Source organism: Acipenser ruthenus, chromosome 23, assembly GCF_902713425.1.
Source record: "Acipenser ruthenus chromosome 23, fAciRut3.2 maternal haplotype, whole genome shotgun sequence".
NCBI lineage: Eukaryota > Metazoa > Chordata > Actinopteri > Acipenseriformes > Acipenseridae > Acipenser > Acipenser ruthenus.
In genome coordinates this window covers 24,251,502-24,268,367 of record NC_081211.1, presented here as the reverse complement: position 1 = coordinate 24,268,367, position 16,866 = coordinate 24,251,502, and the positions used below count along the sequence as shown (strand labels likewise).

General features: G+C 38.3%; 1 protein-coding gene across 11 annotated transcripts in view; it reads right to left on the bottom strand.

The window, feature by feature from the left end:
* Positions 1 to 16,866, bottom strand: part of LOC117413095 (actin-binding LIM protein 3-like) — a 79,946-nt gene that overhangs the window by 19,764 nt on the left and 43,316 nt on the right. For all 11 annotated transcript variants that reach the window (XM_058996903.1, XM_058996906.1, XM_058996895.1 and 8 more), the window contains exons 4-7: positions 11,624 to 11,739; positions 7,975 to 8,101; positions 6,904 to 6,997; positions 3,032 to 3,119 (exon numbers count right to left, since the gene is read on the bottom strand). In XM_058996903.1, coding sequence (XP_058852886.1) covers positions 3,032 to 3,119; positions 6,904 to 6,997; positions 7,975 to 8,101; positions 11,624 to 11,739 — 425 coding nt within the window. The remainder of the gene's footprint in view (positions 1 to 3,031; positions 3,120 to 6,903; positions 6,998 to 7,974; positions 8,102 to 11,623; positions 11,740 to 16,866) is intronic.

The following is a 16,866-nucleotide window of genomic DNA, read 5'->3' as shown; positions in this document are numbered from 1 at the left end:
TGAGATGATATTAAACCTATAAATTGTTTTAAAAAAATAAACAGAAGGGAATAACGCTGTCAGGCATTTTTTAAATCCACAGGACCATGTATATGATATGGGGAATATTTTCTTACCACTGGCACGCCGCATGATTCAGTTATTCTTTAGTCTGGTTGCTAAAAACTAGGCCAGGAACATGCTGTGACGTTGCCAGGTCACTTGCCCCGCAATGCAGAGATTTAAATATCCCTGTTCACTGTGTGTCATCACTCTTACTGCTGTGGAGTTCAGCTGCTAACAAACCTACGCAGAGATACAAGATTCATATCCCTGTTCACTGTGCATCATCATACTTACTGCAGAGGATTCAGCTCCTAACAAACTTACACAGAGGTACAAGATTCATGGGGCCGCTCTCAGAATTAAAAAAATGATCATGTTTATTTGGAAGTGTGCTCACGATACAGTAATATAGAAAGGACATTCATTCTTAGTGCCAAACAAAAAATCAAACCAGCATGCCTGTCCACATGACCTCTTTGTTCGCTGCCTAACACGCTTAACCATCTGCTGTACTGCCTTTGCTTTCATATAAAAAGATGTATCTCAGTCTCACTTTCCATTGTCATAACACTGTCATTAGATATATATATCCACCATGGGCAGCCAGACGGGATTGATTCAAAGAGATTAGTCTGCAAGGCGTTAACTCTGTCCCTCGAGGGCTTTATTACCCTTGGGAAATTTTGCTAACAGTATTTCAGTTAACAGAATTGCTGACATAATAACGTAATGAATGTCCATCTAATAGTCTTCTGTATCCTTTATACCCATGGGCATTTCCTCTGCTACCCCCCACCACCAGCATCAATGTAAGTGGTATTTGAGAGGATGTAGCTGGCTGACACTTTCAGCTCGGATCTTATTAATGTTTCTACAGTCTTTGCCTAAACGACTGGAACTTATTTGACATATCCTTGTCTTAAATTAAAAAATAAATTATACAATTCAACAATTCTCCTGACCGCTCCACCAGTGACAGCTGGCTCTGTGCTTCATTAAAGAGATTACCATAGTAAAAGCACAGCAAAGTGTAATAAAGCATAGTGAAAGCACAGTAAAGCATAGGTAAGCATTGTAAAGCCCAAAGTGGTACGGCCAACGCATTTTAAAACGACATGGTAAATCATGGTAAACTATGGCAAAAGTATTTGGAAACTGCAAAAATACTGTGCAAATTTATCAGGGTAGACTTTTATAAGGGAATCCATAATGAGCGTATTGCAAGGGCTGGGAAGCTCACAGATGCATCCACCATGCAGACCAGGTATCAGAGCCTTGTTGCGGAATAGGGAACTGTTCTGAGGACATGCAGTACAATGTTAACAGTACTATGTCAAAAATAAGCAACTCTCGTTTTTAAAATGGGTAAAACAAATTCACATGGTTGTATCGCTCAATAATTGTATTCCCAGTCTGTATGTTCTACAATACTGTTATATCCTGCACTCTACCTCTATTTCAATGCTCCATCTTTCACACGATTCAGTACTCTCACAGCACTAGCTGAAGAGAAGCATATGTTGTACTCAACAAATCCAATATGTCAACTGGGTATCTTGCGGCTAGTCTTATATTTACAATCATGTTCTATGAGTTACAGCTCTGTGAAAAGGAACATTTTAATTTATCTGCTCCTAGGCAAGTATTAGGTGCTCACTTGGGCAGCCATTCTGCACAGTAATTATCCATTTGTCATGACTTTGCAGCAAATGCTTATGACTTTAAGCATTGCAGTCATTTTTTATGTGTAATTATATATTTATAAAATCATATATAAGGAGAACTGCAGTTTAAAATGATATAATGACATCAGAATGCATTCTCTTAACTCTGTTCAACATTATACCAGAGATGGGAGAGGTGATTTACAACAAAGCGTGGAAGAATTTGGGGGCACACATAGAAGTCTCTATAATACATATGAATGCATATTTCAGGTGCTGCAGCAAGGGTAGGGCTGCCATAAGAGACACACAGTGGTCTCCAGTAAAAGCACTGCTTGAAGTGCAGCATGATCCATGCAAGTGTGTTTGAATCCCACGCGTTGCTGATCTTGACTCGGGGCCCACAGGGAGCGCTGCATTGGGCTTTGCACTCCCGTAGGGTTCGAGGTGATAATCATATGTGGCTAGTTCACTACATCACATTCGCCAATGAGTCCAGGTGGAGACTTCCCTAGGCTGGGTCCTGGCTGGCCCCTAGGGTTCAGTACCATGGTAATATCTGATTTCATATTGTCATGACCGCTTATTTTTAATACCTTTTATTGCTGATGAGGTACACCTGTATTATACTGCAGTGTTAACAGATGCCACAAAATGATACAGAATAATTTGATAGTAAAATAAATGAGACTTTACTGTGTTTAAATGGCTCTCATCCTCCCCCATTTTAAATGTATCATCCGCCAGCTATTGCCATTTGAATCAATATTGATGGCTAGTAGTTTTTAGATGCTGTGTTTGAATGGCTACCTTATGAGCCACATCACAGTGCTGGCAATTTGAAATTATGCTTCGGAGGCAACTCGTAACAACATTAATTTGCTATGAAACCGAATGTGGATTAGAGATGGAAGGATACATCAGACAAAGACCTGTATTCTCCCCGGAATATTGCTTCTATAAAATTATTTGAACTTCTGCTCTTGGGTTTCAATTCTCAGAATTTAGATTTACAATCTCCATCACCATTACAACTCATAGCTGGGGTTGTCTACCTTATGAACGTCATCAATCATATATCCTGTATCAACCTTTTAGTGGTTTAATTTTTCATAGTAATGAATAGTTTGTCCAATAGCCTGTGGCCTTTGGATAACCCTGTGTGCAAACTGTTGCAATTATCCAATGTGTTTTACTTAAACTTTAATCCAAACCCATCGTTACAAAGGGCGCTATCCAAAATCTTATACAAAAACTCAAAAATGCTTATAGTGTAACAACCTTATATATGAAAACTCTCAGAACAGAGCAAATCAGCTTACCTGTGAGATACATCTCTTCCCCTTCTGTAAACATCATATTGCAGCGAGCACATCTCGCACATGTTGGGTGGTAGTGCTTTCCACCAGCCTATAAAAAACAGGGAACATGTCATGACATCTACAAGAACATCATGGAACTAAATATTTAGCTTCTTAAAACCTAAATACTTCAGATAGCGGTTTCCACAAGCTGTTAAAAAGAATGGCACCTACTGTACCAGCTTTATTCTGTGCTGAAAGTATGAAGTATTATTAATTAATGGTTGTTTTGTTCATCTTCTTCAAGTATATGCTGGAAACAAGAATGAGCATGGTTAGAATCTAAAACCACTTTTGGGGAGAATTTATATTTAAAAATCAATTTGGTGTCATTTTCTTCTTCTCCTGTCTCTACAAAACTTGTCACAGGAGAAGGTGGATTAGCATCTGAGGAACAGAAAACCTTGCCTTGTTTATCTTCAGTCTATTTCAGCAAAAAAACACATGCATTTTTCATTTGCCAGTTCACAGACTTCCTAAAAGTTGACTTTTTTCATGTCTTCTGATTCTTAATGGCATTTATGCTGCTGACAAGCACACATGATGTACTGCTGTGCTCAACAATGCCACACTTTCTGCTTTTAAACGGCTCTCATATTCATATTATTGAATTTCTCAGCTGTTGCAATTTGAATCAGTATAGATGGCGAGTAGTTTTGGATGCTGTATTTGAATGGCTATTGTATAAGCCACATCGCAGTGATGGCTATTTGAAACACATTTACTGTAACTGTATTCCCATCTGATTGTGCATTTCCAGTTTTCAATATTCACCCTGGAGAGAACTCGTAACAACATTGATTTGCTGGGAAAATAAATGTGGATGAGAGATGGAAGGAGACTTCAAAGACAAAGACTTTTGCCCTCACTGGAATAGTGCTTCTTTCAAATGATTTGCCGCCCCTGGGTCTTTATAACTCAGTTGTGGGGTCCACCAAAGGTGTTTTACAATGAGTATTATTTGTCTAGAATTTGTGCTAAAAAAATATTTAGTCCTGTTTCCATTTAAAGAATTGAATACTTTTTGGATTAAAACAGATAAAGGCAGGTCTGGGTTATCTTTCCTTTTTGTTTGCCCTGTCTGATTTTAACCAGGGTGATTCCAGAGGTATAGGAATTAAATAGTGTAGTGTCTCTATATCTGGATATCTTTCTTATATATATATATATATATATATATATATATATATATATATATATATATATATATATATATACATATATATATATATATCTTTTGGCTGTCTCTTGCATTTTTCATGAAGTCAAACAGGCTAGCACCAGGTTTGGATGCGCTGATGTGCCCAGCCATCCATCTGAAAACTCCAGGGAGTGTTCTGAGCAAGTATGGGCTGTCATTTCAGTGTCAGCTTGATGTTTATAAATAATCATTACTGCGGCATGGAAGAAATTGCTTGTCATCTGTTATCCCAATACATGGTCAGGGAAGCTATATATTTACAAGCAGGGCACTGGAAATGAATGCCGTTCACTTCTGTTTGGATGGCTTCATTATTGCACAAGAATGGCACATTATGGGACATTAAGATTAGCGCACCCATCTGTGCCAGCAAGCTAGCAACAGCAGCTCCATCTCTGCTTTAAATCAAACCAGTCTTCACATCTGCAAAACTCTTCACATACTCTAAAACAAATGTTATTGACTAGCACAATGATGTCATTCCATCATTCCAAGAATAATCTGCAATAAGAATTATTGGTGATGCTACATTTAGAGTTAATGAAAGCACAATAAACCTCCCGGAATTAGAAAACCTGACAGTAAGCAAAAGTAATGAAAAAATGTAATAGAGTTATTAATGTAGCATTTCCCTTGGCTAATGAGACCACACATCACACATGGCTCCGCAGGGACCCAAAATGGGAGGGGCTTATTGTTGACTAAATTACTAAACTGGAGTGTTCTTTTCAAAATAATTTGATGGAATTTGTAATTGTCTTCTGCTTGAATATGTTTGAAAGTCCCAATGGTCAACTGTGAAACACCAATAAGGGTTTCCCTGAGAAAATGTACCACCGGGGGCACATTCATAGGTTTTCTAGGCAGGGACACTGTGCTATATCACAATACTTTTTTTTTTTTCAATACAAATACAAGTTTCAACTGTACTGAATTGTTTCCCTTCCTCCTCAGAAGCACTAAAAGCACTTGAGAACTTTTTGTTTAACGAAACCAAAGGCAGCAGATGAGAACTGCTACAGTCTCTCTGGAGGGAGGTTCACCCGGCAGATTTCGCAGAACTTGATTCAGTACAACAGACTGATAAAGAGAAAGACAGAGTGATTTCCTAGTCCCTTGTTCCCAATCAAGGCAGTTGCTTTCCTCACCAGCAGCTGAGTTTTTGAGTTTGAGTGCCTATAATGAGGCGGTCTGACAGATACTCCTCTCTGTAGTATCCAACAGATGCCCATAATCAGGAAAAAAAAAGTGAGCCAGCACTTCATTCAAGAGCATTTTATCTTTTAACCTTTATAACGTCATGACAGTCCCTCACTCTAATACATACAGAAAATACAAAGGGAATTATAGCAAGGTCAGGGAACTGCTCTGAGCAAACTGCAAAATTACATTAGGATTGACAGGATTACTAGATTTTTCTTAAAGAAAAATTAGAAATAATCCTGAGCCTTTGCTGGCCATCTAATAAAAGGTACAAACCATTCACCGTAGAAACTGAGGAAATTCACCCATTCTTGCCAGAAACCATCCTGCCCCAGACATCTCTCCAGCTTTGGAGCTGGACATGCAAAGAGCTCAGAGGATGTAAATTAAGGGTGTGGTGCCTCAATTAAGTGACAATCAAATATCAGGCACAGCCAAAAGGTCATTCCTTCTTTTCTATGTTGAATAAATTATTGCAATTTAAAAAGATCCCCGGCCCCTCTGGGTATTAGTGCAGAAACACATCTGTCCTGTGTATACAAGGTCGTTCAAAAGGAAGGAAGGAATTCTTTCTTCTTGCAGGACAGGCATTTACACATGTATTAAATGGACAGGTGGAGATGTTGCAGTGTTATTATATCATATTATACAGTATAATAACCATGTATACAGTGTTAATGAATTCCTAAAAAATATAATCCCTGAGAGCCCTTTAAAACATATCATTATTCTGAATAATTAGAAAGGAAATCTATTTGGCATTATTGCCTGATTGTACTTGAAGAGTTTAACAAAAGAACATAACTGAACCCTACAATGTGTTCTACACAACATCAACATGACAAAGCATATTGAACGTATATATCTTCATCTGTGAAAAGAAAGCAAGGGCCCAGTTGTGTTTCCATGACAACTGAATGAGGTTTAAGAGTCCCAGGTTTGATTTTTGGAAAATCTAAAACTCAGCGCTGTAGGGGAGACACTGATTGGATCCCTTCAGAAAGAGCAGTTTTGCCAGAATCTAAGATAATCTACATCTTCGTGGAGGAGAGCAGAACATGTACCACTGCAAAAGGTCAAGCAAAACCAAACACAGAGTCTTAACCCAAATCAACACATTGCCTTCTCACACTAACGTTTATGAAGAACAGTGAATTCTTGTTAATTTAGATAAAACATACAGTAAACACACAGGACTGACCTCCAGAAGGAAATGAAGGATATAAGAAGTAATAAGAACGATTTGGTATTGGAATGAAGTGTCATAGCCATATTAACTAATATTAATTAACTCCACAGTCTTCCAGTCTGTGTCACTGTAGAACAGCGATAGCATTACATGGGCAGTACGACAGAACAGGAGGAAAGAACACTCCAGAACAGAAACCAAACCAAGAAAACCACTGTGAAGTGTTGCAAGGTTACTTACCTCTAATACTCTTCCACTTATATATCTATCGCAGGTCTCACATTTAATTCCGAACTGGGAATGGTAATCGGACTCACAGTATGGAACGCCATCCCTGGGGAGAACAAAACACAGCTCTGTTTGGTAAACGAAACTTAACTCTTCAGTGTCTCTACAGGATTCAAATAAGATGCTGTTTCTATTGAATATTGAATTCATTAAAACGATCAGTGTTATTAGTGCTGCATTACTTTCTGATTATTACCCGGAAGCTGTTTAGGAACAGTATTTGATGACGTGTAGTTTATATTGGCTTATCTTGAAAAATACAGTGAATATGGGTGGATATAACAAAAAGCTACAATACATCAACGTGATTTTTTATGCTAGTCCTTTTTGTTTATTTTTAGTTGTGTTAATGCGGAACAGCACTGTACTGTGCTATAGTGAACAGATGCATAATTATAACCCACCTCGTATTAGAAGACGAATGAAAACGTAATTATAAAACATGAACTGTTTATTATGATTCCTGTGTTGCATCCTTCAAAATGGCATTTACTTTAGCTGCTGTCTCATTCCTTCCTCAAACCTAAGGCAAGTGCTCTGACTGGCTCTGTGCAAACACAGTGCTACTAGCTGGTAATTATTTTGTGAGAGCCTCCGGCCGCTGAGATCAAATCTTTAGATTTTTCTGCAGCATGCTGAACTACAGAGAATATTATTGATTTTTTTTCTTCTCTAGGACTGAAAGACACACATCAAAATGAATCTTTTCTGTGACTCAAAATAATCTTTTTTTTATTTTTTAAATAAGACATATTTTTAAAGCTATAGTCATAAAATCTAAGGCTATGCAAACAGCTGTATTTATAAATCATTAGTATAGCAGTACGTGGATAGATTTGGTAATGCTTCATTCATTTAATGACTAGGTTCCAAGTACAGGGATACCATTACAGGGCATTCCTATTAAATATTATATTTTTCATTTACAAATGCCCCCTGTTCGCAGCTAAGTAGAGGGCTCAGCATGCCTGGAAGTTCTGCTCGTTTGTCTACAAACATGTTCCTGAAAGCCAGTATACATACTTGCTGATGTACTCTCCTGTCAACACAATTCCACATGTCTGGCACTTGAAACAGCTCACATGCCACTGTTTCTCCAACGCTAATAGGGACTGTCCTTGTTTGATCTCCTCTTTACACCCAGCACAATCTATAAAAACCAAAAAAGAGAGACAGACCCGTGCAAATCAATTCAACAGAGCATCATGAATACATGATTAAAGGTTAGCGTTTGAGATGATATTAACTGCAGTGAATTTTCTTTGGGAGGGTTACAGAGCTATTTGTTTTCATTGTGCTGAAGTTTCGCTCAATACAGAGTGAGCTTCCCCCAGAGACATGCAAGCATGGGCTGCCAGTGCAGAACTGGGGGAGAATCACACTGCAGTGAAGGAAACATAACCGCTCTATAACACACTCCTCTAACTCTGTGTTACCCTTTCCTTATCAACAACTCTAAATGTGGAAAACACATTCCATATGAATTCCACTTTAACGGCTGTGATTGAGTGCATGTGCTCCCATCATCTCAGTTATCATTACAGCCATTGGAACTGATATTGAACATATTCCTTGAGCCACTGTATTCATATGAATCTGCAGACAATACTGTTTAAACGGCACAGTGATATTTTAAAGTGGTACAATGAGCATCTTGCAAACAGCAGAGCAGAGTTCATACTACAGCTGTTTAACTGCACTGTAGCTACATCATTGCTGCTGTCTCCAGTACATAGTAACTGCAATTCAAACCAGTATTATACTCAGCTGCACAAGTGCAAGAGTACATTGCATCCCTGTGTGTCAGTCTAAAATCCTATGACTGGAGTGTGCTGTATACAGTGCATTGCTAGGTAACATAAATGCTCTCATTTAGCCCCAAGGCAAAGTAAAACTGTGACATACATTACTGGGCTACAGCAGATGACTATTGACCTAACTGTAGTTAGTAATAGCAGGGCATTGACTGCATGGCACATAATTAGTGTTGGAATATGACCTGGCTCAGCCCTTGCTCTTTCCAATGTAGTGTAACAGCACCAGAAAAGGCGTCTGTCATTCAATCAATGAAACAAAAAACAAGTAGTCAGGCTCGCAGTAATCCCTGTGTGCCGACTCAATATGTTATGTACGAGATAGAGGTATTGAAAGGACTTCTCATGTGAAGGTGGTAAAAGGGCCATCAACATACAAACCCCCTCCTTTAGATGTCATGCATGTCCCCATTGAGATAAATAAAGCCTGGGTATGTTTGTTAGACATATAAAGAGGTACTGTTTTACACCTAGTCCCATTCTGCATTTTCTGAATCATCACTGTATCTTAAAGTGATCCCTTATGATGTCCTTCAACGGTTACATTGCTTTTTTGAGTTGTTATTCTTTTACTGGTGTTTGTCCTTTAGAAAAAAAACGATGCCATCTTGTTTTGTAAAGAACTGATTATCCTGGTACAGTGAAAAGCATCTCAATAATACAAGCTCAAGTCACGGCCATGCACAAAGCAGAAAAAGAGGACGAACTAGATATAAACTTGCCCGCACGCTGATAAAAAAAGCCAGCTCAAATGCTGTTTGTGTGTACTACTCCCAACCATAATAGTGAAATGTATTATATCACACACAAAGCTACTTTTAAAAGAAGATGTTTACAATGGGTTATAATACCTAAAGTCTAGTCACTTTAGGCAGAAGCAATTCTATTATAAAAACAATCAAAGCTTGCGATTTCCCTTGAAATGATGCTGGTGCTTTTTTAACCCTGAATTTTCCCAACACACACATCCTGTACATTGTATATTTACCAAACTGCCTTCCTTTCCAGTTACAGTGCGCCAGAATAGACACACGGAACAGGAAGCACATGGACTCCAGATCATTGTTATTACTTCCAATTAAAATCAATCATTGCAATGTTTATATACAAAGGTACAGATCCCATGCAGGGACGATGTCCGGAGCTCGATATTCAACGCCACAAAGCAGGAATCAGCATATCAAAAGGAAGCAGCAGGGTAATACAATTAAGCCGTGTCTTAAAGGACTCAGTACAGCCACAGTGTACAAACATTGTGTCTGCAATCGTCTAATATTACTGTATTTACAGTAGAAATAATTGTGTTGTTATGAACTTAGCACAGTATTTGGGTTCCTGAGTAAGCATGAACCTAGTGTATTCATGTACAGTACCCTATATTCTGGTGTATGCTGGCCATTGTGGAAACAAATGGTAGTTATATTCTCATTCTCTTCTACATGGACTAGTGTTGCTACTTGCTAAGCTTAGTTTCTTTAGGGTCGCTAATATTTTCCTGGCATATCTTTCAACTGTATCAAATCTGCACCAATTTGGGTCTCATATCAGCTTTAAATTCTACATTTAAAATGTGCTATTCCTGGAGCCTTTCGTGATATCTTTGTCTGAGAAAGCTCATTGCAAACTGGATTCTGCTGAAAGTCTTGAATTATTGAATTATTAGGGTAAATGATTAGATTCAAGATTTTAGTGCAGGAAATGAAGTGTGCTGAGTGTGAGAGACCGATGCTGTCAAAGACTCCTGGGCTCTTGACAAATTTCTCCTCAGCTGCTGCCAGCAATGAGACGATCGCCATTTCACTGAACAAGCAAACCACATTTCCTCCTGATAGTCTTGTCTGTGCCAAACTGCATTTTATTGCAATCAGAGAAGTACTGAATATGTCAGCAGGTATTCCATTTGGAATAACGCTGCGTTAAAAGCATTTCAGAAACACTGCAAGAACTTATTTTAATCTAATAGTGAGACTTTGTTTGTTGTGGTTTGTATTTTTTTTTGGTCAAGGTCAACCAAGTCTTATCAACTTGTATCATACAACACTCTATACAATATTCCTGTATTGACAGCATTATATTGCCTATACTATATCTCTGTATTCCTAACACATCAGAACATAAGGATACATTTCATTTATGTATATACTGTAGTACATTGTCTGAATTCAAAAGGAGTTTATTAATAGCATGAGGGCTGCAATACCCCTCATTCACAATAGGCATCCTGTTCATGGCTACAGATCACTAGATTATTGATGTTTTTTACAAATAATTGAACAGTTAATTAAAAGGTATGACAGAAAGCTTTTAAATTGTATTCTTTTAGCCACCACTGCCTTAAATCCACATGAATTTGCTACATGTCAGTTTATTGCAAGGGTCATTGATTAAATGACAGCTGCAAGCCATTCGTCATCATCACCCACTTTCTAGAGAGTCTCGTTTATCCCCCCTACCTAAACTGTGCTTTCAGACTGCAAGGCTTTTTGTTGCTCTATTTTGTGGTTCGTTTCTTCAACAAAGCTGTAGTTTACACTTTCAGAAATGTGTTCAGTATAATACAACTGCAAACCGACAAACTTATGAAAAGAGTGTGAATTGAAAGTGTTTTAGAACACCCCTGACTACTATAAATTTACTATACTGACTGCCCTGTGAGCCAACTATTTATGGATGCAAGTTTCTTTTTAATCACAATCACGGTTATTTGGATATTTTGAACCACAGTACATGGGTCTTTATTTCTGCATTGCTTAGAAAATCCCTCGCTCTACTCCTCCAATACTGAAATAAAATATGTGGCCTAACCTCCCAGTTCTGTCACTCTCCCTGTTACTGAACATTTAAAGCTCAATACTTACGGCTTGGTCCGTGAATCTTCACAGGTTCATTGCTGCTGGCCAGGATATGAGAGCACTGCTGGCAAACACAGCCTTTTCCACTGAAAGTCACTCTGTCTCCAATGGGGAAAGCTTTCCTGTAACACAACAACAAAAAAAAAGGGGAATTTCATGTTAATCTAGGAGTTACCTCAAACAGTATTACCATTTTAGATTCCCCAGCACAGATTTGGTATACTGGGATTACATACCTGTGTTTGCATCTTTAAAGATTTCTGACAGACAAACAAACCAACTACTTATCGTGTTTGCCTGACACAGCACTGACGTCTAGATAGTACTAAATAATTAAAAGGATTTCATATGAATAAATGTTTTTCTTCCTATGAGTGGGCTAAAAGTGGTTCTTCATAATACTTAATGAAGCAGTACATTTCAAATCATGCTGTCCAATAGCAAATTACAAGAGCCTATTTGTTATCCATTAGGGTGCAAAGGAATCTTCTCCAACAAACGCAAAAAGACCCTTTAATTAGGCAACAAGCCACAAGAAGACATTGTCGCTCGGTTTCCAACAGACTAGTTTAGCGGCATTTGAACATACTGTAATGTGTTGCTGACATGGAAAATGATTGCCATTCTTTGAAAGAAGAAAGGATAACTATAGTAAGACAAAAACAAAGCATTTTCTGCCCAACCCACGCACAGCTTTTAGAATGACAGAATGGGAGCTGGGGTATTCTTTATAAAGACTGTTTAGAAAAGTGACTGTCACTGAATGTGCAGAGGAGAGAGACAAACCCATACACTCAGTCACCATGCAAACGCTCTTCCAGTTTGGAAAGTGCGAATCTTCTTGTTTATAAACTGTCTATAACACCAACGTCACAATCACGATTACCAATCTTTTGTCATTCTTACACTATACATGAACTATTCTTACACATTCATATGCTCATAGATCTATTAATAGACTGAGTGAGAGTGAGTTTTGGGGTTTTTTAGGGTGAAGAGTTTGATATAAAAGCTGTAACTGTGTCTGTTTCTTCCCCCCACCAATGTGAAGCAGCATAATGCATTTCAGATCACAAAGGCATTCAGAAGTTATAAGCCTCACAAACTTTCATTGAAACTAACACTGAAAACATATAAAAACAGAATATGCAAACCGCAGCTTGCACACATAAATATACCAGTAGTGCAAGTTGTTTATCTAAAGTTTTTTAGATTTTTCTTTAGCTTTTCATCTATAGTGACAGAAACCACAGCTAATTATATGAAATTTCAGTTCTAAAAATAGCACCCGGCATATTTATAGTTTGGCCACAAGGGTGATGAACTGATATGTCTTTTCTGAGGAGGTGTGTGGGTAATGATCATTTTTCAGGCACAGTGCAGCGTACAGACGACATACAATCCTGTAGTCTATTTGTGGTGATGTACAGTACAAGGAAACTTCTCAGTGACTATAGATATCATAGCACTGCTATAAATCTGCCAGCTGACATTTTCTTATATGGATATGACTACTGTATTTAAGTGTTGCTACCACTAAGCTACTGTAAGTTATTACTGCTGTAGGGGCTTGGGTGGATTGCCAGAACAATGCAGGTAGATTCCAAAGGCTTTATATGGGAGAGCACATGCTACATGTACAGAGACAAGGTTAATGTGAAGCTTCTATTGCTTGCTTACACATTTCACCCACATTTCTCGTTCACTCACGTCGTATATCTCCCTACACAGATTAATGCGCTGATATGGGAACTCCCACAGTACAATTCTAAAGCAAATACAATTTAAAGGTGCAGACAATAATTTTAAACAGTGTAATGGTTATACATAATTCCTTCTATCATGTAGTAGCTGTGATTTCCAATACCCTTCCTGTAATGTTGAACAGCATCAGTAATTGCGGTCCCACTTAATCACTGGAATTTAATGTTCAGTCCTGTTCTCTTATTAAGGTTTTGGCAAAAAAAGTTAGGTTGAAACATCTCCATAAATAATTAAAAAGAACACATTGCTCTAAAATGCTGCCAAAAAAACAGCGATTGAAAACAGAGAAATACGCAGTGATGTGAAAGATGGCCATCAAAATGTACAAACTGTTATGCTCCAATTACATGTTTGGAACTCAGAATGGCAGTACTAGATTATTATTATTATTATTATTATTATTATTATTATTATTATTATTATTATTATTATTATTACTGAGTTTTATTCAAAAAGAGAATCTGTATGGATATCTATCAAATGAGTCTACAAAAAATAACAGCTTTTTATAAGTCATGATAAATGTTAGATCAGTACTGTAGAGTCGAAGGAGTTCCACAGATGAGGAGTATTTTTGGTCCATTTGCTGAACCAGACAAAATAGGGTAGCATGGTGGTTTATAAGGCTGGAACATATTTCAAGTACTCACTGAACCACCTCATGTTGTTTTCAGGGCTGGGATGTTATTCACAGACCTACTCACTACAAAATGATGCCTAGTTTGTCCAGTTTGACAGATGGACCAAAAACAGCATTTGTTTGTTTTCACGGCTCAGCCTTGGCACAGCAGAACATTTTAAGGATGGCTGAACCCCAACACCAGCTTGCTTATACTCGTTACTTTCAGTGACATACACTGCATGCTTGTGAATCTAAAGTCCTGCACAGTACACACTTCCTGTTAGCCAGCACCATCTAGTACACAACTGTGCAGTACAATAGGTAGCTTGATCCAGAATAGCTGAACACTAGATGGCGCTGGCTTTTACTTCTATAAAGACATGTTGGCTATATATGGCTATGAGGCAACTGAACTGACACACCTGAACTCTTGACAGACTGAATAATATACTGTATGGATATCTATCTACTGTATGGCAATCACAGTGTTGGTGCCACAGGCAGAGAGAACGCTCCTTGACTGATTTCAATACACTGCCTCACCACAGCTCAAGACTCTTCCACTTAATGAAAGGCTGCTGGGTGACTGAACCCAAAAGGGAAAAGGCCAGGCCTAAACAGAAATGAGCCTTATAAGGAGTCAAATTAGGGATAGGGGAACAGTTCATCTAGCTCAAGCAGTAAGAGCCCCCCTGTTCATACAGAATGTCCTGGTTCAATCCTGCTGCCAACGTGCAGTGTCATTTCATTAAACAACTAGTCAGCTCCCTGCTGGTTTGACTCTCAGTACACCACATGTGGTATGGGGATGATGATACGTCTAATATGTGGTGTGGTGATGATGATAAGCCTAATATGTGGTATGGGGATGATGATAAGTCTAATATGTGGTATGGGGATGATGATAAGTCTAATATGTGGTATGGGGATGATGATAAGTCTAATATGTGGTGTGGTGATGATGATAAGTCTAATATGTGGTATGGGGATGATGATAAGTCTAATATGTGGTGTGGTGATGATGATAAGTCTAATATGTGGTATGGTGATGATGATAAGTCTAATATGTGGTATGGGGATGATGATAAGTCTAATATGTGGTATGGGGATGATGATAAGTCTAATATGTGGTATGGGGATGATGATAAGTCTAATATGTGGTATGGGGATGATGATAAGTCTAATATGTGGTATGGGGATGATGATAAGTCTAATATGTGGTGTGGTGATGATGATAAGTCTAATATGTGGTATGGGGATGATGATAAGTCTAATATGTGGTATGGGGATGATGATAAGTCTAATATGTGGTGTGGTGATGATGATAAGTCTAATATGTGGTATGGTGATGATGATAAGTCTAATATGTGGTATGGTGATGATGATAAGTCTAATATGTGGTATGGGGATGATGATAAGTCTAATATGTGGTATGGGTATGATGATAAGTCTAATATGTGGTATGGGGATGATGATAAGTCTAATATGTGGTATGGTGATGATGATAAGTCTAATATGTGGTAGGGGATGATGATAAGTCTATGTAGTTTTGTGTTTATTATTTCTTTGACTCTGTGTCTACATCATAGATGGGCAACCTTGACTTTTGCTGACCACGCCTTACTTCCAACTATGTTATCAATTGTTTAATTGAAACAATTAAACCTCCACCCAGGTCCTAAAACAAGTACTTTGTTAATAAAACAGGATCCAGGATCAAAGTCGTCCATTCCTGGTTTATGTGTAATTAGACTAGACATCTTCCCACCGCTTTTTGGCGTTTGAAAGGTCATAAGGGTCTATGTTCAACTGCCAGGAAGCAGAATCCTGAAATCACAAGGAATCACTTATAATAATTTTTATCTCCAGGTTAACCATGATTCTGAAGCACTCTTTCTGTTTAGAGGTGGGAACTAGTCTTGATTATCTGAAATAAATACATCCTACAAAATACTGTTACAGTGCACAATTGAAAACGTTACTTTCCGGTGAATGGAATGGTTTCAGTGGGAGGGGGGTCGCTGAGGATCATTGAGAGGGCTTGGTGGAGGGGTGCTTACATAGGCTCCAATGCTGCAGCATCTGTGACTTCAAACAGAATAGTTATAATAATACCAGGAGATAAACCTATTTTCTCTTTATCATCTGTGCTAATTGATCTCCACCTGAAGCGTATGTGTTTATGCAAATAAAAATATAACCTAATTAAATAATCCTCAATTACAAACTGTGCTAAATTGCAATCCTATCCAAATTAAAGGGGCACACACTAAGGGAAGGATGATACAATAATGAAACTATCTACAAATCGAATTATTTTTGCAAATCCTTAATTTAAGATTCCAAAATACATTTAATAAATCCCATTCAAGTGTTTGTAGTTAGGATGGGATGATTAACTGCATTTTCCGGGTTCCGAATTGTTATCTCACTGCAGTCAGCAAAGAATGCATTAGCCTTTGCCAGCGGATGTCTTTTCTTGACTCTCCTCTCCCTCTCAGAGTATTGCATTTCCATCTTTCAGTCAGTCAGTCAGTCAATACCGATGGAGACAGCACACTCTGAGTCTGGTTACTGGCACCATGACGAGAGGATCAAAGCTGAACACTGTTTTACACCAGGTGGCTGTGCAGGATGGTTACTCCTCAACATTACATTGCACATCTCTCTCTCTCTCTCTCTCTCTCTCTCTCTCTCTCTCTCTCTCTCTCTCTCTCTCTCTCCCACACACCATCCGCAGCCAAATGGTTGGCAGTGATCTCTCACAAGTCGTTTTCTTGGCAGTTTTTCCTGCAAAGGCTGGGGTCTTTTTTAACTGAGAAGTTACTTCTCTGGGAATGATTTGGCTGATTATCCCAACTCC